General features: G+C 29.4%; 2 protein-coding genes across 5 annotated transcripts in view; one reads left to right on the top strand and one right to left on the bottom strand.

The window, feature by feature from the left end:
• Positions 1-474, bottom strand: part of LOC105123548 (J domain-containing protein DDB_G0295729-like) — a 4,446-nt gene extending 3,972 nt beyond the window's left edge. Inside the window, exon 1 of one of the 2 annotated variants that reach the window (XM_011023176.1) lies at positions 213-474. In XM_011023176.1, the coding sequence (XP_011021478.1) occupies positions 213-214 (2 nt within the window). In that variant the 5' untranslated portion in view covers positions 215-474. The remainder of the gene's footprint in view (positions 1-212) is intronic. The other variant, XM_011023175.1, reaches the window with a different exon arrangement.
• Positions 475-6,304: 5,830 nt separating this feature from the next.
• Positions 6,305-12,584, top strand: LOC105123547 (uncharacterized). Of its 3 annotated transcripts, none has more exons than XM_011023172.1 (14): positions 6,305-6,424; positions 6,457-6,748; positions 6,952-7,014; positions 7,177-7,263; positions 8,526-8,624; positions 9,154-9,249; positions 9,395-9,460; positions 9,566-9,656; positions 9,911-9,978; positions 10,079-10,144; positions 10,775-10,825; positions 10,988-11,052; positions 11,405-11,478; positions 11,570-11,652. In XM_011023172.1, exons 2-14 carry the CDS (start codon positions 6,563-6,565, stop codon positions 11,575-11,577), a joined length of 1,020 nt encoding a protein of 339 aa, XP_011021474.1. In that variant the 5' UTR covers positions 6,305-6,424; positions 6,457-6,562; the 3' UTR covers positions 11,578-11,652. The 3 variants fall into 3 exon arrangements, with proteins under 3 accessions (XP_011021474.1, XP_011021475.1, XP_011021476.1); XM_011023173.1 differs by lacking the exon at positions 11,405-11,478 and adding an exon at positions 12,331-12,584 and having other exon boundaries at positions 6,308-6,424; XM_011023174.1 differs by lacking the exon at positions 11,405-11,478 and adding an exon at positions 12,231-12,295 and having other exon boundaries at positions 6,308-6,424.
• The last annotated feature ends 9,635 nt before the right edge of the window (positions 12,585-22,219 follow it).

Genomic DNA, 22,219 nt, shown 5'->3' with positions numbered 1-22,219 from the left:
TCCTTTCAATTTCAATTCTTAAATTCATCAATCAATCCTTTTATTTATGTGATAGGCCTGCATTAAAAATAGATATTTACCACAAATTAAAGGTATCTTATATTATTAGATATATTATTATAAAACATGCTTTGGTTAAGGAGTTATTGATACTTTAAGTGCAAAATGATGATATAAAACCATGATAAAAATGCACTTTTAAGTACTAATCAATTATCGGTCATGCATTTCTCAAATGGTGAGCGCGGCACTTGTTTTTCTTCCTTTTTTGTTAAATCACAAAACTACTACCTGAAGCTTGGAAGATCTCTCAATTGTATCCCCTGAGCCGTAAATTAATTTAGAGAAATGTTAAAGATTTATTTTCCACCCCCAGAAATCCTGCTACTTATTTCGACTTTTCACTAATTTAATGGTCTTGTATGTAGTCATAAAGGCCACAAATCACATAGCAAAATCTTCAACAAGTTACATTTTGTCACCTGCAATGAGATAAGAAGGATGATCACAAAGATTGATAATGAAAAAAAATCTAAAATAGTAAAATTAAAATCTAAGAAGGATTTTAGAGAAACTTTTATTAGGGTTCAAACAATTTGACTTGAATCATAAAGTTATCTAAATTAAATAAATTAGTTTTATGTTAACTACATAATAAAAAATAAAAAAATAAAAAATAAAAACAAATTAATCAAATTAAAAAAGAGTGCTCATGATAATCGAGGAAAAAATATTTTTAAAAAAAATAGACAAACAATACAACTCAATTCCTCACTCATTAAATATGAAAGAATAAAGCTATATTAAAAAAACCTAAAAAATTCAACCCGGGTCAACTTGAATTAGTATAACAAACATATAACATCGATAATAAAGATCAAGTTAACTCGAGTTATCTCGTTTTACTTGCAATCTAAATCATAAGTTTTTGGATAACCTAATATAAAAGAAAATGATGAAAATTACAAAATCTATTTAAAAATAAAAAAAATAACGTTAACTCATATTAACTTTTCAAATTTATAATTCTGATCATTAAACCGGAAGCATTCTATTTAAAAAAATTATAAAATTCAATTATCAATTAAAGTAATCAAAACAAAAATTAAAGGTCAAAATTAAAATATAAAATAAATTTTATTTTTTACTGAAGGGTGAAATTAAAAAGAAAAATTAATTTAAATAAAAGACCCAAAGAAAGGATGAAAATAAGACAAACAAATAATTTTTTTTATTGAAATATGAAATTAAAAAGAAAAATTATTTCAGCAAAGGCTCAAAAAAATCAAAAAAATAAGGATCAAATTGAAAAAAATAATATATAATAAATTGAGATTGAAAAATAAAATTGAAAATAAATAAAACTTCAATAAAAAAACCAAGAATAAAAATCAAAAAAATAAAAACTAAATTTAAAATGTCAACAACAAAGAGGGTTAAACTGTAATTTTTAAGGAAAAAAAGAGAAAAAAATAATAAATAAATAAAAATAAATCATCCATGTAACGTTGACACATGTCACACTAATAAAAAAAGAATAGAGCTGTATTTTCAACGACATGATTAAAGAGTATTTTTTAATACTAATATATCTTTTTGTTTTTTTATTATTTGTATATATAATAAAATGCTAAATTATCCCTAAACTAACTTGATAATATTAATTTAAAAAAAAACCTTTGACATTAGTTTTTTTCATTTTAGTTTTTTGCTTTTAAAAGTATTATAATCAATTCACTCTATTTTTTGTGTTTTTTTTTTTGTTTTATGCACACACATACCAAATTATCCATTGTGAAAAATATAAAAATTCCCCTTAACTTCCATCTTATTTTTTGTTTTCAATTTAATTATTTCATTGTGTTTTAAAATAAAAAATAATATATGTGTCCAAAAGCCGAAGGGTTTGTGTAATAACTTTTACTTCCCCGACAACAAGTGTTAAGTTTTGTTTTATGGGAAGGGAAAAAATCGTGTTTTCTCTTCCTGATTTTAGCCTTTGTTAATGGTAGATGATCCAATGTAACCTTAAAATGATACCGTTGACAGTAATAGAAGGCTGCAGCTAATTATTTAAATTCCATAAGCTTCTGTTAAATATTGTATCAATAACAAAAGGAGAGATTGGCTACCAAGAGAAAAACCAAAGAACAAGAAGAAGAAGAAGAAGAAGAAGAAGAAGAAGAAGAAGAAGAAGAAGAAGAAGAAGAAGAGAGATGGCAATCTGATGGTGACACTAGCCAACATATCAGCAAATCTGTGCCAATGGCAACACATAGCGTGCAATCCAGAACGCCTGAGCAGCGACCTGGTCTTGCTGCATCTGATCCACCTTGGCCGCCTTCTTGCTCTTGCTTTCTGGACCTATCTCTGCTAGAACCCCAGCCCTGCCAATCTCTCCGATCTTTATTCCGATTCAGATCATGATTGATGGATTACTGTGCCGTTGCCGTGAAATGAAGCGGTCGTTGTCTCTTTGTTTAATAAACAGGAGAGGGATAGATTCTATTGTCAAGTCCTATCTGATTACTCCACCCTTTGCTCAATCTGTGGAAGCAGAGCTCCCTCGTGTAAGGCAGTGTTTGGACATATGATGCGTGGGCATCCTTAACAGAGGATCTTTTCCACCGACCTGAGAAGGAAGAAGAAGAAGGTGAGCAGCAGAATTTACAGAGACAGGTTAGTAGCTAAGAACCCACCCCCATTGAATCCTGAAACAGAAACCTTGCAGGAGAGGCACAAGGATCCAACGGGAGTTACAATTTACATGAACACATCACATGGTGGTGATTTCTTGATTCAAAGACAGGAAGTGAAATTCTTTACCTTGTGAACAGCCACCCCGTGGCGGTAATGTCTGTCTGAAATGCCATGGACAACGACCTCGTGCAAAATGCTCATAAATATCCGTATCAAACTTAAAAACCAAATCTTTTTGTCTTCAATGGTGTCTGTGGTCTACAGATGCAAGTTGGGTTTATATAGATGCAAGAAAACTCCATTCAATATCTTTGTTTTTGCTAGATAATTTCATCATTAAAACCTTTTCCAAATTCTCACATATTTTTGCCATGAATGACTTCTCTTATTAGACTATGAAATCAAGGATTTTAATTCAAAAGGAAACTCCAGATATTACCTTCTCTTTCTGTGGATTTGTATCCTCTTTTGTTTTGTTGTTCCTTCTTTAACCTCATCACCAATTTATATTTTAATGGTTTAGATTAAATGAGATTAAAAAAATAGTAATATTTATATTTTATGTTATTAAAAATACTTTAGATTCCCATAAATATGTTGTATAGAATTAAGCATCTTTTTACTAAACATTTTGATTGAGTATTTAAATTCAAGATCTCATGAAAAAAGATGTTTTTGTTTGTTTTTTCCCTTTTAATTGGCAAACATTGATAATGTGTTTTTTACCAAAACATTTAATTGTAAAAAGAAAATATAATGCAATAAAGATGTTTAATTTTTAGTTGATTATATTGAAATAAAAATGTTTCTTGCAAGAAAAGAAATAATCCTAACTCAATTGAAAAAAAGTTATAATTCTTTTTTATTAATATTTTTTTTTTCAAAAACGTTTTCCAAGGTTCCCAATAAAAATTGAAATGAATTAGAATCATTAGTAGATAATTTTAAATCTCATTATCTTATTATTGTGCTTCTTTTTTTTATAATTTTTTTTGTAAGATATTTTTTTATAAATAACTTATCAAAACCATAAATGGAAATTTTAGTAAAATAATAAGAAACATATATTTTGATATTTTTTACACCAATGTATTAGAAAAGAAAAGAAAAATATACTATTCATGCACTATTTTAAAAAAAAATTAATTTTTTTAACTGATTATATAATTATAAAAATGCATTGGCAAACAAAACAATAAATAAAATCATTAACTAAAAATATGTTTCAGTTTTCAAAAGTATCTTTTATTATTTGCACTATATTTCTTGTTTTTTTACCATCTTTTTTTTATATATATAATAGCCATAATCCATTTAATAAGAAATTCAAAAAAGAGTCTATATAGCAACTATAATAACTTGAACTTTATTTTCATGATGACAAAAATAATAATAAAACTTTTACATGGAAATTCACATAAAATAATTAACACAATGATTATTAACATCATAAAAGGCAAGAATCTCATTAAAAAAAATCAATACTTAATTTATTGATACCTTATAAAATAATATCTTAAATATAATTTTGATCAAACTTAAGAAAAAAAATTAAAAAATCATGAATAACTATATAAAAAAAGCATCTACTAATAACATAAAATTTTCATAATCTCATTGAAAGCAAATTTCAAAACTAAATGGTATTTAATGATTAATTTTAAAAAATACATGGTTAAGTTAAGGGTTGTTTAGTAATTTTAAAATATTAAATATTATTTAAAAAAACTATTGATACGTGCAATACAAACATCAACTCGTGACGATTCTTATATTCTTCGAGAGACATCTGTTGGAACATCTAGTTATCAAATTCAGACGTTTGTATTGGTGTTTGGAGAGGTGCATCATCATCTTTCATGTTGGTATGATGCATATTCACAATAAAAATGTAATATTTTTTTTATTTCTCTTTTTTTTTAAATAACCTAGAAATATGTGTCAATGTTTTAAAAATTAATTATGTCTTTCTTTTTATATTTCTATCAATTTTAGCTTTTAATTTTTTATTACCTGTTGTTTTATTTTATTGTTTTTTTAAGTGTTTTTCCAATTTCGTCTCTAAATATTTTATTTATCTAATCTAATTCTTATTATTTTAATTATTTCTATCTTTGTGTTTTACCCTTATTAATTTTTTTCTCAATTTCATCCATTATCATTTTATATAATTTTTTTATTTAATTTTGATCTTTATTTTTTTTATTTCTATTTTTTATCCTTTCTTGATTTTATTTATTTTGTCCCTTACATTTTATTTAACTTAATTTTTTATCCAGTTTTGATTTTTATTTTTTAATTGCTATTTTTAATTATTTTCTTAATTTATTTTATTTTTCAATTTAGTTCATAATTGTTTTATTTAATTTTTATATCAGATTTAATTTTTATTATTTTTATTTTTATTTATTTTATTTTAATAATTTTTTTACTATTAAAATGTTTACTTCATGATTTTTCTTGTGTCTACCTTTCTATATAGTATTCATGGTCTCATGACCTGCAATAGTTTAGAATAATAGCCCGATTTAAGTTTTATTTTTTTAGATTTTTTATTAAAAATATTTTTTTAAAATTTTATTATTCGATATTGAGTTATTAGACTTTGATCTTTATTATTTATTCTACTTATTTTTTTATGTATTTATCTCGATCTTATATTTTGAATAATGAGTTAATCAAGTTAATATGAATTAACTAAAATTTTTTTTCTCAATGATTTTTTATAAAATTAATTTTATTTTTTTCAGGTCGTGATTTAACATTAAATTATTTACTCTTAATGCTTGTAATTTCTCTGTGTCAAATTATTTTGAATTTACTCTTAATGTTTGTAATTTCTATGTGTCAGATTATCCTGAATTTAACATTAAATTATTAAATCTTAATGTTTGTAATTTCTCTGTGTTAGATTATCCTAAGTGTAGTTTAATCAAGTTAGCCCCTAGTTTTTTTCAATGGTTTTTGTATTTAACTTTGATCTTTTTGCTATATTTTTTAATTTATTTTATATTAATTTCATATCATAGATGACGGATTAATCAAGTTAATCTATATTTACCTAATGTTTTTTGATTTTTTTTTTTGTATTTAACTTTGGTCTATATTTACCTAATGTTTTTTGATTTTTTTTGTATTTAACTTTGGTCCTTTTTGCTATATTTTTTAATTTATTTTATATTAATTTCATATCATAAATGACGGGTTAATCAAGTTAATCTATATTTCCTTAATGTTTTTTAATTTGTTTTTGAATTATTTTTCTTTCCAATTTTATTTATTGATATTAGGTTTTTGGTCATCAAGCTTTATGATTTTTTTTATTTTTTATAAGATTATCTAATTTTATATTCTAAATCTTATATTAATTAAGTTAATTTAGGTTAACAATGATTATCTAAATAAATTTTTATATTAAAATTTTTTTAACTCAATTTATAATAATGCGTGAGTGAACTACCTAGTCATATCGATAACTGATGTCAAAGTGTCTGAATGCATTGATATCAGAAAATACCACAATGGCCCATTAAGATTTTATAATCTACATATATAATCCAATGGACCTGTCCTATTTTCATTTTCATCCCTCCTTCCTTCAATTTAACATTGGCCATGAAATTGAAAAATCTAGTTCCATCACTCTGTGCCTCTAAAGCAGCTGACCAGCGCAGCTTGAGCTCATCTATTTTCATCGTCCTCTTCCATTTTCAAGCCATAAGCCTTTCATCGTCCTCTTCCATTTTCAAGCCATCTCCCTCCAAAAATAAAATAAAATAAAATATACTCGGAGTGATTAATTGAATTTATTATTAAGAATAATAAAGTGCCTGTGGTTGTTGGGTGCTTGCAGTGCGTGGCAATGAAGACCATGGCAATTGCCTACACGCCCCCTCTGTTTTCGCCCTATTTAAACGTCAATTTAACAAGGTTATCTTCTTCTCTCTTATTACCATTTTGCCACTCCTCTTTCTCCCCGACTTTCAGTCGTTGTCGTCGTCGACCTCGCTTTCTTTCCATGGCTTCTCCAACCCAGTCTTCCAATCAGGTGAAATGAAATAGTTTCACTTTTTTCTTTTTGATAGTAAAAATCATTCCTTTTTGTTCATTCCTTAATGGGTTTAATTTTCTAAGGGATTTTATACTTGTTAGTGCAAGCTTTAAAAGCCATACATATTAGAAAGTTGATTTTTAACAGTTTTTGATTAATGGGTTCTTAATTGATAAGTTGTTTTGTTGCTATTTGATCAGGCTGTGTCAACTGGGGATGTTAACACTGACGCCGATGTCTTCCAGTTGATCCGAACTCACCAGGTAGCCTTTCTTTTATACCTGTGTTGTGTGTGCTTGTGGGTTGACGTGTAAATTCTTGGATGTTGATAACAATAACAGTATTAGTGATTATGATCATATGTGAGCAGAATCACAGATGGTTTTTGAATCTTACTGATTGGTTTCGTGTTTGTGTTATTATAGGAAAATGCAGCTCGGCTTCCCCCGGTCGAGGAAATTAGAACTTTGCTTAATCAGAGCACGCGTGGCATGCTTTCAACTTTTTCACAGGTTTGTTGTTCATGCAATAATTAAATATTGGAACTTGTTAATTATATGATAAAAAATGGAATTAAAGTCTTGATCCTTGAAGTTGGCACAACTGAAGGGTGTTGTTCGTGATGCTAGTGTGCTATAATTTATGGTTGTTATTATCAGCATAGTACGGCTTTATATTTAACATTTCTCATGGAAGGGTGAGAGTTCAGAGTCCTCTGAGGGAATCCTTTCAGTTTTGTGTTTGATTTGTCTGTTATATATGCATCTTAAATCTGCTTGTATTGGAATTAATGTTGGTGGTCTAATTTGATTTTACCAATCCAACAGTAGGACAAAAGGGAGGCTTGTGGTAGGTTTGTAGTTGGTGCAAACCTTGTCATAACCTTATCATGGTACAAATCATGATAATAATAAAAGGATTAGAAAAGAATGAGTGCATTTAGAGGAAAGGTGGAGGTGATACCGATTAATAATAAGTTGAGAAAGTGCGTTTTAATTTAGTTTGACATTTTACAATGTAGACATGCAAATACATCAGTTTTAAAAAAGTGGTTGGATTCAAGTTGTACGATCAAAATAGGAGAAAAGTGGAACGGAAAATAAGGTAGAGTGAAGCAGTAAAAACAAAGAATCGAGTATCATGATAGCTCATAAATATATTTTCCGTGAACAAAAAAGAAGAATAGAGGAAAAAAAGAAGAAAGAATATAGCTTACTGCAACTATCTGAGACTGGATTTGGTTAAGCTGAATTCAATAATGTTAGTATTCATCCTGCTGAGCACCCCTTGAAGTGTGGATAGTGCTCATCAAACGTTTTTTGCTTGTGGATTTAGGAGAACAACTAAATAAAATAGCTGCCCTTACTCATTTGATTTTTCCCTTCAATTTGCTTATCGGGGACTTCCTTTTGTCCAACCTTTAACTAGTTGCTATGATAAAAAAGGATAACTATTTGTTGATTTCCGTTGCTTAAACTGGTGAATTAAGAATGGACACTGTAATATGGCTGCTTCCCTTGCAACCCTGTTCATAAATCCCAGAGTAAGGTTAAGCTACTACTTGCATAAAGTTCTCTGAATTTATGGCTGCTGCTATAAACTATATGGTGAATCCAAGGTAAATTATTATCAAACAATAGGTTGATTAGGTACTGATTTTCTAAATCAGTGGCTTGCAAAACAAAGCAGTGGGTTTACTTTTGAGCGTCAATTCATTGCTTAGACTACTTTCTTGCATGTTCATGGACTTGCTGAAATTTCCTTGATATGACAGAAGCATGAGGGTTATCCATCAGGGTCAATGGTTGATTTTGCATGTGATGCTGATGGATCTCCAATATTAGCAGTCAGCAGCTTGGCAGTTCATACAAAGGTATGATCCATTCACTCTTTATCTTGTTCAAATATGCTTTAATTATGAAAACACTTCATGTGATTATAAAATAAAGAACAAATCCAATTGTGATAAGCCATATAGGTAAAGAGATTTATTCATCGATGAGAAAAAGAAAAGATGTGAATGGTGATAAAATAAATTTAGATTTTAAAGATATGCCGCTATGAAAAATGACAGGTGTGATTCTCTTAGATTGTGAACTTGTATATCTATCATTTTTTTGTGTTCTTGTACACGTAAAAATCTGTGAAGCCTATTGGTAACTGTTAGCCCAAACTTGAATTTTACACAATGATTTTGAGAAATAAAAGTCTGATCAGCAAGATTGATTGATCTCATACTGTTCAGTTCTAAATATTTTTTGTAAGAGTCTTCTGCATGTGTGTGCCATGGAGCCACTAGACTAAGCTGAATTCTCCTTGCTGAATTCTGTTCTTAAACCTATCTGTGGTTCTTTTGGAGGTCCTTGTGTCCTATATGTTTGAAAAATTGCTGCTTTCTGCAGGACCTATCGGCCAATCCTAAATGCTCGTTGCTTGTTGCCAAAGATCCTGAAGACAGGACAGATTTAGTAATCATCCTGCACGGTGATGCCATTCCTGTAAGTTTTTTCTCCTTTATACTTGTGATAATTTCCTTAATGTTTCTGCTTATTAATTTTTACTTTAGCAGATAATGTACCTTAACTGCATCATAATTTTTTTGGGGCAATATAGTTTTGAATTTTTTTTTGTTCAATTGTCTAGGTTTCTGAGAAAGATATAACTGCAGTTCGAACAGCATATCTAGCAAAGCATCCTGATTCATTCTGGGTAAGTTGTTTCCTCTCGTTTTCTATCTTGCTTCTTGTTTTCCTCAAATGTATTTTTATTCCTATTTGTCAAGGTAGAGACTTAATTATCTCTTCCACTATCAAGGTTGACTTTGGTGATTTCCAATTTATGCGCATTGAACCAAAAGTTGTGCGATATGTTTCGGGAGTTGCAACTGCTTTGCTTGGATCCGGCGGTGTGTGTACTATCCAGCTGGTTTCATTTTTCTAAAGCACATCATTGTCTATAATTCATTTCAAGTCATTTGAAGCGGGTTTCGATAATCAAAAAGTCATGATGGATAGCTCATCAATGGTTTTGCTATTTTACTGTTGTATACGATTTCTGGCTTACCATGCTTTACTGATACTTGAAAATTTGTTTATAGTGTTGTTATTTTTTCCACTTCAATCCATATCATTTTATACTTACAATTGTTAATAATGACAGAATTCAGCAAAGAAGAGTATCAGACTGCTAAAGTTGATCTAATTGCTCAGTTTGCCAAACCTGTTGCGGTATATTGCTTGTAAATTAGATGCCACATATATATGACATATGCCCTGTTTATTATTTCTGTTTCTTTCTTTTCTAAATGAAATCATATGGCTTTGTCAGTCTCATATGAACAGAGATCATGCTGAAGATACAAGACTCATAGTGCAACACTCAACATCAATTCTGGTAATTTTCAATACCATAAATATCATCTTATATATGTCTATTTCATATAAGAAGCGGGACAGGTCATTAATTATAAGCCAGAACACAACAGTTAATTTATTTCGAGGTCAACAAATCTAGTTTTGTGGCTTCAAAATTAGCTGCTCACAAGTAGTCAATAAACTAATATATGCGTTTGTGAGGAAGAATGAGTTTGATAAGCTTGGTGACACTTTAGCTACTGAGGAGTAAAGAGAGGGAAGGCATTTGCAAACTCTTTCATTCACTGTATATGATATGCTGTATATGCATGATTTTTTGTTTCCCTTACGTTTTCTCTGTTTGGGAGAAAATTAAAGAGGGAAAAAAGTATAACTCTTCCTTTCCATTGCATCGAGGATAACCTTTTTATGCATGTTTTAGTATGGCATCTAAACTCATGGTTAAAAGTATGATCATGCTTCTCTTTTGATTTTCTTTCTTTCTTTTTTCTTTTTTGTTATTTGATGAACTAAAGAAACGGAACTTCATGAAAGATTCTTTTATCTAGTCTCTCTGTTTCTCTGTAGTCTCTTCTGTTTCTCTTTTCCCTTCAAAATTGAACAAAAACAGCAAGCAAGATATCTAGGCTGATTTCATATCTTTTATCAGGTGGACTCTGCTTATATGCTGGATGTGGACAGTCTTGGATTCAATGTTAAGGTATTGCTTTTGTGTGACCATGTAAAGGCCTCTACATGCATTAAAAAATTGCATTTTCTTTATGAGGTTTACTTTCTCCAGAACTGTTTTACCTAGAACTCGAAACTTTTTGGCTGACTCTCTCTCTTCTCAACTCTCAAAATGTTTTGATCTCTTTTGCAGGCTGCTTATCAAGGAAAAACTTACAAGCTTCGAATTCCTTTCCCTAGACGTGCAGAAGATAGAAAGTAAGAGTTCTATATTATGTCCTTTTCTTGGTTGGTGGGGTTGACTTTTCAACATTTGCTTCATTCTTTTTTTTTTTTCAATAATCATGAAAAGGTATGTGCGGGGTGTCTTGTGTAGATATTAGCCAAGCTAATTTGAGGATTTGATGGGCATATTTATGGTCATTTGTTCTTCTTGAGCATGGTTAACATTTGATCCTAGCCATTGTTATTAAACCCACCCCTGCCTACTGGAAAACTGATCTTTTGCTTCATAAATTTTTTTACTGGCTATGATGCCCTGTCCCCAGGGAATCTAAAGGGACATCATCTCCTGCCTCTGTTGAAATCCTTTTGCAATAAAATTATGGAGGTCAATATGTTCTGCCCTGGTTTTGCAGGCCTCCTCGATGACAGAATCTTTCAAACATGCACCATTTTCATATTGTAAATCACAGATGTATTAGTACCTATACTTCCTGTATGACTGCATTATTTATTTTGAATTCTGATATGTTTTTGGTGCTGTATTCTGTAGGGATGTGAAGACTCTGGTAGTAGAAATGCTTCAAGCTGCGAAGTCTCAAACTAACTGATACCATGCTGAACATATAGGGAGAGGTTTGTTTATCTTATTATCCAGCAATGAAAGAAAATTTATCACTCTTGAGCATGGAAACCTCGTCTTGTTTAATGTGACTTCTAATTAAAATACAATCTTATAAACATATTATGAGCTCGCATTCCATATCCTAACAACTATGGTCTATTGAGGGAATCAATAAGAGCTTTTTTTGGCATACTTGAATTTTTGAATCTTCATTTTAAATTTCATATTAAATAAACGTTGAGCTTGATTTATTTCATGTAAATTTGAAATTATTTGCATAAATTTCATTTTACTTTCTAGAATTCGAGGTGAAGTTTTCGGAGGATTTGATTTTTTTATATGTCCATCACTACCATCATCACCATTTTTGTTCTTATACTGCTTCTATAGCAGCACATCACAGTCCTGATTGATTCCAGAATCAAAGCATTCCCTGTATTGAATCATTCATTCTAGTCATTACATTGTATCATCCTGTACATTGCATAAAACCTTGGGATTACCACATGCTATGAATTGCATCTTGGAAGTCATCTTTCTAGTGGGGTGTACCATTCTTCTGAGATGTTCTTTTGTTGTGTCGGTTCAGGATTCTGCACGATGTCAGAAAGTGGATCCTCACATGTAAATGATGTGACTGTGTGGGGTGTACCATTCTTCTGAGATGTTCTTTTGTTGTGTCGGTTCAGGATTCTGCACGATGTCAGAAAGTGGATCCTCATATGTAAATGATGTGACTGTATACGATGTTTCTGGAACACATCACAGACAAACACAAACATCATATCTGCAAACTAAACAATTATCTGGCTTTTGGTTTGTTCCTCTGAACTATTGATCATGTTTTCTAAGAGGTAACATTGTAGAGGGTCAGAATAAGAAAAGATCGTGAAAGTTTGTAAAGAATGTCCATTTATAGCGTTCGACACTTTTATTCTTCCTCGTACTCCTCCTCTTTTGGTTTGTTGTGTGTTTGCAATGCATTGTATTTTGAACAGGAGAGGGAACAGTTTCTTTGCTGAAGAAAAAAGATTGAGCTTCTTAACTAATAAATTGAGAAATCCATTAGACCAAAGAAGCTGCCTCCCTAACCTCAGCCGCCGAAACAGCAAAGTCCTTCCAATTTTGAATGTCAAAATTGGATTTTTATAGTATATTTCCATCCATTTTAATGGGGAAAAATAACATAAATTTCTTTTTTTTTTTCTTTTTTCCTTCGCTTTCTTTTCTCCACCCTCCTATTTTCTTATTTTTCACTCCACCGCCTCGGCAACCACCACTTTTCTTCTCCCTCGTCATTCCCTTTCTTCTGTTGTTGTGTGTCTAATCTTCCGTATAAATATTGATCTTGGTTTTGTTAAGGCTGTGCCTTTGGAAATATAGATGGTGAGCAAGAAAGGGTAGTAGTTGTTGATGATGATAGCTTTTTGAATGATAGGTGATCTTGTTCTTCTCCTCTTCCTCCTTCATGTCTTGAATTTGTAATTGTTTTGAAGCCGCAGATAATGGGATCTTCTTGGGAAATATTAGTTTGTATAGAGAGAGGAGAAAGAAATTCATAATAATAAAGGATAAAAAAGAGGAGGAAAAAGAAAAGAAATGACAAAAGATTCATGCTTAACTTTGATTCCTATACTAACCCTAGTGTCACATCATAAGACTTATTATGGTGCCAAACTGTTCTATTGTGCAGTAGATGCATGATTTGTGAAGCAATAGATGCATGATTTGTTTCACAAACTATCATGGTGCTTATACTTACTGCGGTAAATAGAAAAGTCGAAAAATTATTAGAAGAAATAACATAGTTTATATAGTGTAGTAGTGTTATTTGTGTGATTAAAAAATATTTTATTGGCTAAGCCAACATTAATATTGCAACTTCAATTTTAACAGTTGTGATATTAATGTTGTCACAGTCATGAAAATTTAAAAGGTGTGGCAATATTAATATTATAATTTTTAAATTTGAATGGCAATGCTATTTTCTTAGTATTTTACTCTTTGCCAAAAACTAAAAAACTCAATACTTGCTATTATTTCTCAATTCATATAAAAATTAGTATATATAAAAAATGCATGTATGTATTATAAGTTAGGTACACCAAAATAAAAAATGCTATTTTCAAGCTATAATCAAGGTTTGATTTGAAGAGGAACTTGAAAAAAGAGTTTCTATGATTGAAAGGAATTAGAAGTTTAAAGATTATTTTGAAACAAATAACCAACCAAGTTAGAAATCAATTTATTAATTAATTGAAGAAGAAAATTGAAAGTAGGAGTCAAATAAGTCTAAAATTAAAGAATTGAAGAAACAATAACTGAAATAAAAGAAATGAAGAAAGCAAGGGACATACTGTAATTCGGGCAAGGAAAAAATTGAAGGAAATTAAGAGAAATAGTTTAAAACCAACCAAAATAAGAGAATAAAAAATCTAGGGACTGAAGAGTAAAAGACACTAAAACAGAGAAACAAGTTTGAAGTTTGGTATAATTTCAATTAAAGAAAAATTAAAGAAAAATGAAGTTGTTTTACATTAAGTGAAATTGTGTGTTCTGTCTGGATAGTCAAAGAACAAAGATTGAATATTTAAAGGAAATGCTGTTGTATTAGCTTTAATTTTACAAAATTCACGAGCTTGAAAACATGTACAACTAGTCTTTTAAGCACCTTAAATTCATCAAGCTTTAATTCACCTAGAATTCAAATAAAAAAATATACTCTCAACTAGTCTTTTAAGCACCTTAAATATATTGGCTTTATATTTTGCCATAATTTTAGATCTTAATTGATTCATCAAGCTTTAATTCCTTAAATTCATCTAGAATTCAAATAAAAAAAATATACTCTCAACTAGTCTTTTAAGCACCTTAAATATAGCCTTTTTATCTTTGTAAAAAAACTGAACTCTTGATTTTCTCCTCACAAATCAAGCAAAGAAAGGTTGGCGGCCAACGTTTAAATAGTTTTTAGTCTAGATTTATCCACTATTCAAATATCAAAATTAAGAAATCAACAACTCTTATGGAGATATATTTGAGACCAAATCCTCTCCTTCAAATACTGAAATCATGAAAAGATTGATAACTATTATGAAGAAAGATTTGAGATGAAATCCTCTTCTATAAATGGTGGCCAAAACAAAAACAAAAAAAAAAAGATGGAACATGAGAATATGAAAAGGCTATAAAAAAGATAACATTCACGCTTTGTTTCTAAAAATAATAATATTTTTTTACATTGCTTTCTAAAGTTATTTTTTAGGTGAAATCATGGTTGGTCATGAGGGGAGAATTTTTTTTCCATGAAATTTTAGAAATAAACTAACAATAGCAATCCTGAAGTTGATTTTTTAGGGGGTTTTTGTTCTTGGAATTGAAGAAATCCGAAGTCAGAAATTAAAAGATTAAAACTTTAATTTGGCTTTTTTTTACAAGTTTTTTTTTAATAATTAATATCAATTTTTTTTCAAGAATGACCTTTGTTTTGATAAATCTCCTTTTCAAAAGGACCCATGACAAGATTTTCACTGATAGCTGAAATCAACAACCTTTTTTTTTTTAGGGATTGATGTCAAAATCTCAATGAACAATTAAATTGATGAGTCTTTTAGTCTTATAGACCGAGTGTCAAATGTTTTTATACATAACCTAATTGACAAGTTTCTTATTTTTAGGGACCAATGTCAAACTTTTCATAAAATGATTGAAAATTTAGAAACTAAAACTAAAAGCAATTAGGATAATTAATGGCAATCACAAAGATAAATTTAGGAAAAAACTCAAATTAGTAATGATAACTTTTTATAAGAAAGGATATAGTAAGGGTCATCACTTTTTCCTTATACATAATTAACCCTTTACCTGAATCTCTAGAACTAGTGTATATTTTAAAATCCCATACTTCCTTTAATTACTTTTCTTAATATTCTTTTTCCCCTTGATCATTGGAAGTCTTGGTCAATATCATGGTGTGACAAAACGACAACTCCATTAGAGAATTTAGGGTTGAGCCCAATTACTTGTGTTTATTCTCTTAATTTTTGTTTTTTTGATTGTTATGTTATTGTCTGTGAATTTTTTTGTAAATTTTTTTTATTGATTTTTTTTATTGAGCATTATTTATCTATGACAATTAATTTTTGCTTCACATTTATGTTGTTTCTGTGAATTATTAACACTTCATGAAAATCCAATAAAAGCACTGGACCTAAGCTTGTACCTTTTATGATTAAATAATGAGATTTGATGGTGAGTATGACTAATATCCACTGATACGTATTTAAACTCCTACTCAGATCGGAACTCTCTTGATGTACCTTGTATCGTTGAATTTTTTTCATGCTCATAGTATGTAATATTAAGTTGTCGGGTTACTCTACTTGTAATTCAGGTAATTTGAGAACCTAAAACCTTTATGAGTTAGATTTTATCCTTTAAGATGAACCCTTCCTAGGAAACAAACAATAACATGTCATATTATGCATCTTTGTCTCATACTAATATTTTATTAGGTCTCTAGCAACCTTATAGGAAGTATGAGATAATTGATACATTACTACGGAGGATATAAGGACTAGTTTGAAAGAAAAAAAAGACAATATGATGAGGCAATGATTCTTTTCTCAAAATCAGTTAAAGTACCCATGGGTATGAAGTTCTTAATAGAACTTTCCAAGAAAAGTTGATATAATTCATCCTCACATTCTAAATAAAATAAAATAAAAATCAACAAATAACATATATATGAAATCAATCATGTATTTTCACCCATTTGCACTTTATTAATTTGAAAGAGAAGTATAGGCCCCCTAAATCTAATTTTCCTTTAAAGTTCAAGAACCCAAAAAAATGAAAAGAGTGTAAAATGTTGTTGAAGGATTGATGAATTTATTCAGGGGTGTGAATCTTCAATCTAAAAGTATCATTGAGTGTTCTTTATGCTGAAAAAAACCTTTACTTTACAAAGGACTCAACTTGTGATTTATGCCCATATATTATCTATAAAGTTTTAATATATTTATCAATGTAAAGTTTAGGAAGATGTACGCTTTTTTTTTTTTTGAAGAAATACAATAAGCTCACATATAAATTCACTTCTGCCAAACTATATGGCAACAAAACTAATATTGTCTCTAGTTTCTTTATATAGTGCATGATAAAAAAAAACAAAACCATGTTTTCTTTATATCAATTGACACCCTAAAGCCCTATTATGTAATGTCCTTTGATTTCCTACTTGACAATGTAAAGATTGTAACATCAAAAAATTAAGGTGTTTTACTTTGCACTACATATAATTGGTCACAATATTATGTGTGTAGTCATCCTACTAAACAATGATAGAAGATATTGAATCTAAAGACATAATACGATGTTATAAATGAAAAGCTCTAACTTATTACCACTACCTCGACCAGCTTTTAAAGGCAATGATAGTAAAGATATTGAGTTTGTTTAATACAAAGAAAAACTTGTTGTAACCTGCTTTGATGGGGAAAATTTTTCATGAAACTATAGGTCATGAAGAATTACATTAGAAAAGGATGGAACAAGAAGCATTATGTAAGGCCTGACTCACTCTCCCTTACATAATATTGTCCACTATAGCTTAGCTCAACCCAACTTCCATGCCTCATGGTTTTGTTCCTAACAGCCCACAGGCTTTAAAACGCATCCTACAAGTTTAAATACCACCTGTCTTAATATGCCCTGACTCTGTACACTTTCTTTCGACGTGGGATGTTACAATCCCCCCACCTTAAGAATGAGTCATCCTTAACTCTGATATCATAAATAAGACCCGACCCAGTCCCTTCACAGAATATTGTCTGTTATGGCTCAGCTCAACTCGGTTTCCACGCCTTACGGTTTTATTCCTTGTAGTTCATAAGCCTCAAAACACGTCCTACAAAGTTACGTACCAACTACCTTAATATGCCCTAACTCTGAACACTTTGCTTTTGATGTAAGATATTACACATTACATAAATATAGAGTTTTAAACAAGCAAAAAAAACCTTTATGTAAATTATTTTGTTTTCTACCATGATATTGTGCTAATAAGAAAATATTTTTTCAATATCATGTATTTTAACTTTAAAATTGAAAGTATTGATATGCTAAGATTAGAAAAGATTTTACTTCATATATGTTTTTCATTTCCATCCACCCTTACTGCATAGGGAAAATCCATGGTTGCACTCAACATTAGAAATTGTCTTGAAGAACAAAGTCCTCCATTTGATTGCGTTATTTCCAACACCAATGTTAGGGTGTAAATGAGTTGACTTTGAAAGCCTTAGATGCTTGTATTGTGATATTTGATATGAAGACGAGATAGATGTTGCAACTGTGGCATTAATACTGCCGCAGCTTAGAACGAAATTAGTTGCGGCAACAAGTTTTCTGCAACCAATGTTACATCAGTAATGTTGCAGCAACCCAATTTTTTTTACTGCGCCAATGATGACGAACTATGTGATTTTTTTCAATTAAGTCTCCTACCGTCCTATTTACCCCCAAATAAATTTAAGCAATTCGCTAATTTGCTAAAGACTCGGAGGTGATTGCAGGCTTTGGTGCACTATTGCTATGCCTCTCCATCTTCTGCCTCTGGCCATAAAACCATGGAGGGCTCCTCCACCTTCTGCCCAGGTTTAACCAGCGTTCTTGATGACTTCTTATTGTAAATCACATATTCATCAGTGCCTTCGCCTTCCTTTTATTACTGCATTATTTGATTCTGAATTCTCACAAGTTTATTTTGTTGGATCTTTTAGGGTTGTGAAGACTCTGGTTGTGGAAATGCTTCAGGATGCCAAGTCGAGTGTTTTTCCGAGTCTCTTACAATGCTAGAAACTTATCTCTGGAGCATGAGGAACTTGTCTTCTACAAGACATGGTACGTACCATCCTGAGTCCTGGTTGAATCCAGAATCAAAGCGTTCCTGCCGCTGAGTCACTAAGAAGTAGCTGTTACATTGTATCATCCTGTTTATTCCTAGTGGGTGTGCCATTCTTCTGAGGTGTTCTTGAATTGTCTGTGTAGGGTTCGTCAGCAAATTGCAACTGCAGAAACATCGTTAGTTGACGTTATCTGCAAGCTTAGCAATCAAATTGCAACTGCATATTCCTGTTGATTCCACAATCAAAGCGTTCTAGGGTATGCTGCGAGCTGCATCTTAGTGGGAATCATCCCTTTCTAATTTTCCTTTTGATTTGGGGCCAGCCTTTTTGTTTTGGGAAGGCATACAAATAGAGCTGCAGAAATCCTCGTCCCTCGGGGGAAAAACATGGCAACCAAAACAATCTGCTGGGTCTTGCCTTCCTCTTGGGTACGTATGGACCTTTCACTATGAACTGTTTGTTGTGAAAAATAATGATTAATGCAAAGATCATGTGAAAGTTTGTAAGAGAAAAGGTGAGAATGCTGATATGTGTTTCTTCACTTGTTTCCTCTCGTGGGATAATTTGTTTGCCCATTAAAATTGAGGTATTTCACAGAAATGAAATGTGAAACTAATGAAGTTGAAAAGAAAAAATTAATACAATGAGAGACTACAAACTAGCATTGTGCACTGCACTTGTGATGACATGTCAAATATGGTATCTTTATATTAGTTTAGAGATATATTAAAATAATATATAATTTTTAAAAATAATTTAAAGTGAAAAAATAAAATAAAATTAATTTTTTAAAAAATATTTTTAAAACAGATAATAAATAGCCTCTAACTACTTTACATCTTTGTAATCTTTTTTTTATGTTTGGAACTCATTAGATATTATGATAACGATTATTTTTTAAAATATTTTTTTATTTGAAATATTTTAAAAAAATTATTTTTAATATTAACATATTAAAACGATCTAAAAAATTAATATAAAACAAAGAATTTTTTATTCAAAAACACTTTTAAAACATAAAAATAAATCAGCAATTAATTATATAAATTAAAATTTGAATGGTACAAGTTTGTCTACTAATCACATAGATGCACCAAAATTTACCCCTTTTCAAGTAAAATATTAAAAAAAGGTTAAATATCATAAGATTTTTACGGTAACTTTACAAATAATTTATTATTTATTATTATAATAAAATTACATTTTTACTCTTGAGTGAGAAAAACTAAAGCTTTAAAGCTAGTGGTTTGTTGGTTTTTTTCATTGGCCATTAGTCATTAAAAAATAGTTTGGAAGTATATGTATCTTTTCTTTTATTTTTTTAGTAAAAATACTATTTTACTCTAGAATCAATAAAATATATAATTATTGACCATTAGCTTTATTAACTTTTCACAAGCTTCTTAATAATGTAAATGCTTCTTTGCTCCCAAAATAAAAAATTTATTGAGTTGATAGGTAAGGATGTTTATGGTTTTTCTATAATTCATGTATAGCGAAAACATGTTTTTTATCTTAGGAAAGATAAAAAAAAATAAGCTTTACCCTTGGGGTTATTTTGGTATTATCATGAGTATTTGTGCAATTAACAGGTTCATGTGAGCGTTTTGGTATTTTCATATTTTCTTTTTAATTTTTATTCAAAAATTTATTGGTGCATATTCCAAATAAGTCAACGAGTAGATGGTGTCTACGTTATTCAAGTGGCATGTGTAATACCACTTGATGGTCAAAATCTAGTCATTCACCGTCTCACTGGATGTGTAACCATCTCTTTTTCCATATAATATGACGCGTATACGTGTGTGACGGTCAAATTATCACTGATAGTCATTTTTTTCTTTTCGTTTTTGCTCTCTCTTTATAGTCAAAGTACATTATTGTCCTCTTTGTTATTTTATTTTTAATTTCAGTTCTCATTCTTTTAATTTTTCATTTCGTTCTTATTCCTTTTATAGAAGTTTTTTTTGTTTAATTTAGTCCTTTAATTACAATTTCTCATATGTTTTGTTTTTTATTTCAATCCTCATTCTTTTAATTTCTTATTTCATTCTTATTCTTTTTATAGATGTTTTTTTTGTCATTTTAGTCATTTAATTTTAATTTGTGTATATGATGTTTTTTTAATTAGTCCTACTTTTTATTTCTTATTTTTTTCCCTCGACTCTTTTTTCAGAGTTTTTATCATTTTTAATTTTATCCTTCAAATTAAATTTATGATTTTTTCTATAATAATAATAATATTTATTTTAGTTTGGTTCGTTTTCTTTTGATTCTTTATTTGTTTCATTTGCCATTTTGTTAGAGTTTTTATGGTTTTTAATTTTATCATTGAAATCAAATTTATGATTTTTTGCAATAGTAATAATATTTTTTTCAATTTAGTCTTTTTTCTTTACATTTTTTTATTTGTTTCCTTTTTCTTTTTGTTAGAGTTGATATGGTTTTTAATTTTATCATTCAAAACAAGTTTATGATTTATTTATTTATTTCAATAACAACAACAACAATAATAATAATAGTGACAGTAATAATACGAATAATGATAATTGTAATGATTGTAATAATAATAATAATAGTAATAGTAATAATGATAATGACACTAACAATATTATTAATAATGATTCTACTAATGATAATGATGATAATATTAGTAATGGTGATAATAATAATAGTTTATCATGATAGTAATAATAGTGATGATGGTAATAATAATAATAATATTGCTAATAGTTTATTATGATGATTGTAATAGTTATGATATCAATAATTATGGTAATGATAGTAATAATTATGATATTATTATTATTAATTATAAAAATAATTATAATAATGATATTAGTGGTAATTAATAATACTACTACTAATAATGATGATAATATTTATTGATAATAGTAGTAACGGTGATAGCTATAATAATAATAACCATGATAATAATAATAATTATAATAATAATAGTAATAGCTCATTATTTAATGTTAGATTTATTTAAAATTAAGTTTTATTATTTGTTCATGTATAATATTCTCAGCTATTAGTTTAAAAAATTTATATAGCTTGACATCCTCTTTGATTTTTCGCTTTAAATGGCCCATTAATAAAAATTTAGAATTAAAGTTTTTGCTATAGGTGACTCATTAATAAAAATTTTGAATTACAGGATTTATTTTCCTTGTAATCTTAGATTCAAGCTTTATAATCATAATTGTTAATATTAATAATTATTTAAAATTTATATAGTTATTAATTTTATAATTCATAAAAATTAATTAAAATAAACCTAAATACAAGTTAATTCAAATGCTCATGTTAAACCCCAAGAAAACACAAAGGTTGTTTGGGAAATTTACATGAAAAAGCATCTTACACAGTTGAAACGAAAACACACTCTCGAACGAAACCGAAGCTTCATCCACGCTAGACACCACAAGGCGACGCCAAGCCACCTTATTTGACAAGTTTCGCCCACATCCTATGCTTCCCCTGTTTGCACTTTGTTTTAGGCATAGGAATTAGAGAAGAAAAGGAATCTCTTTGCACTGCTTCTTTCCAGGAAAACAGATATTTGGAACCAGACATCGATCTTGACATAAGAGCTTTGGGAGAGCCAATTTTAATACAAGGCATGGGTGGAACCAGACATTCATGATCGTACTTTGGTTAGAATGGT

Source organism: Populus euphratica, unplaced genomic scaffold, assembly GCF_000495115.2.
Source record: "Populus euphratica unplaced genomic scaffold, PopEup_1.0 scaffold9.1, whole genome shotgun sequence".
Classification (NCBI taxonomy): domain Eukaryota; kingdom Viridiplantae; phylum Streptophyta; class Magnoliopsida; order Malpighiales; family Salicaceae; genus Populus; species Populus euphratica.
Note: the sequence above shows the minus strand (reverse complement) of the source record. Positions and strands in the feature narration are given on the sequence as shown.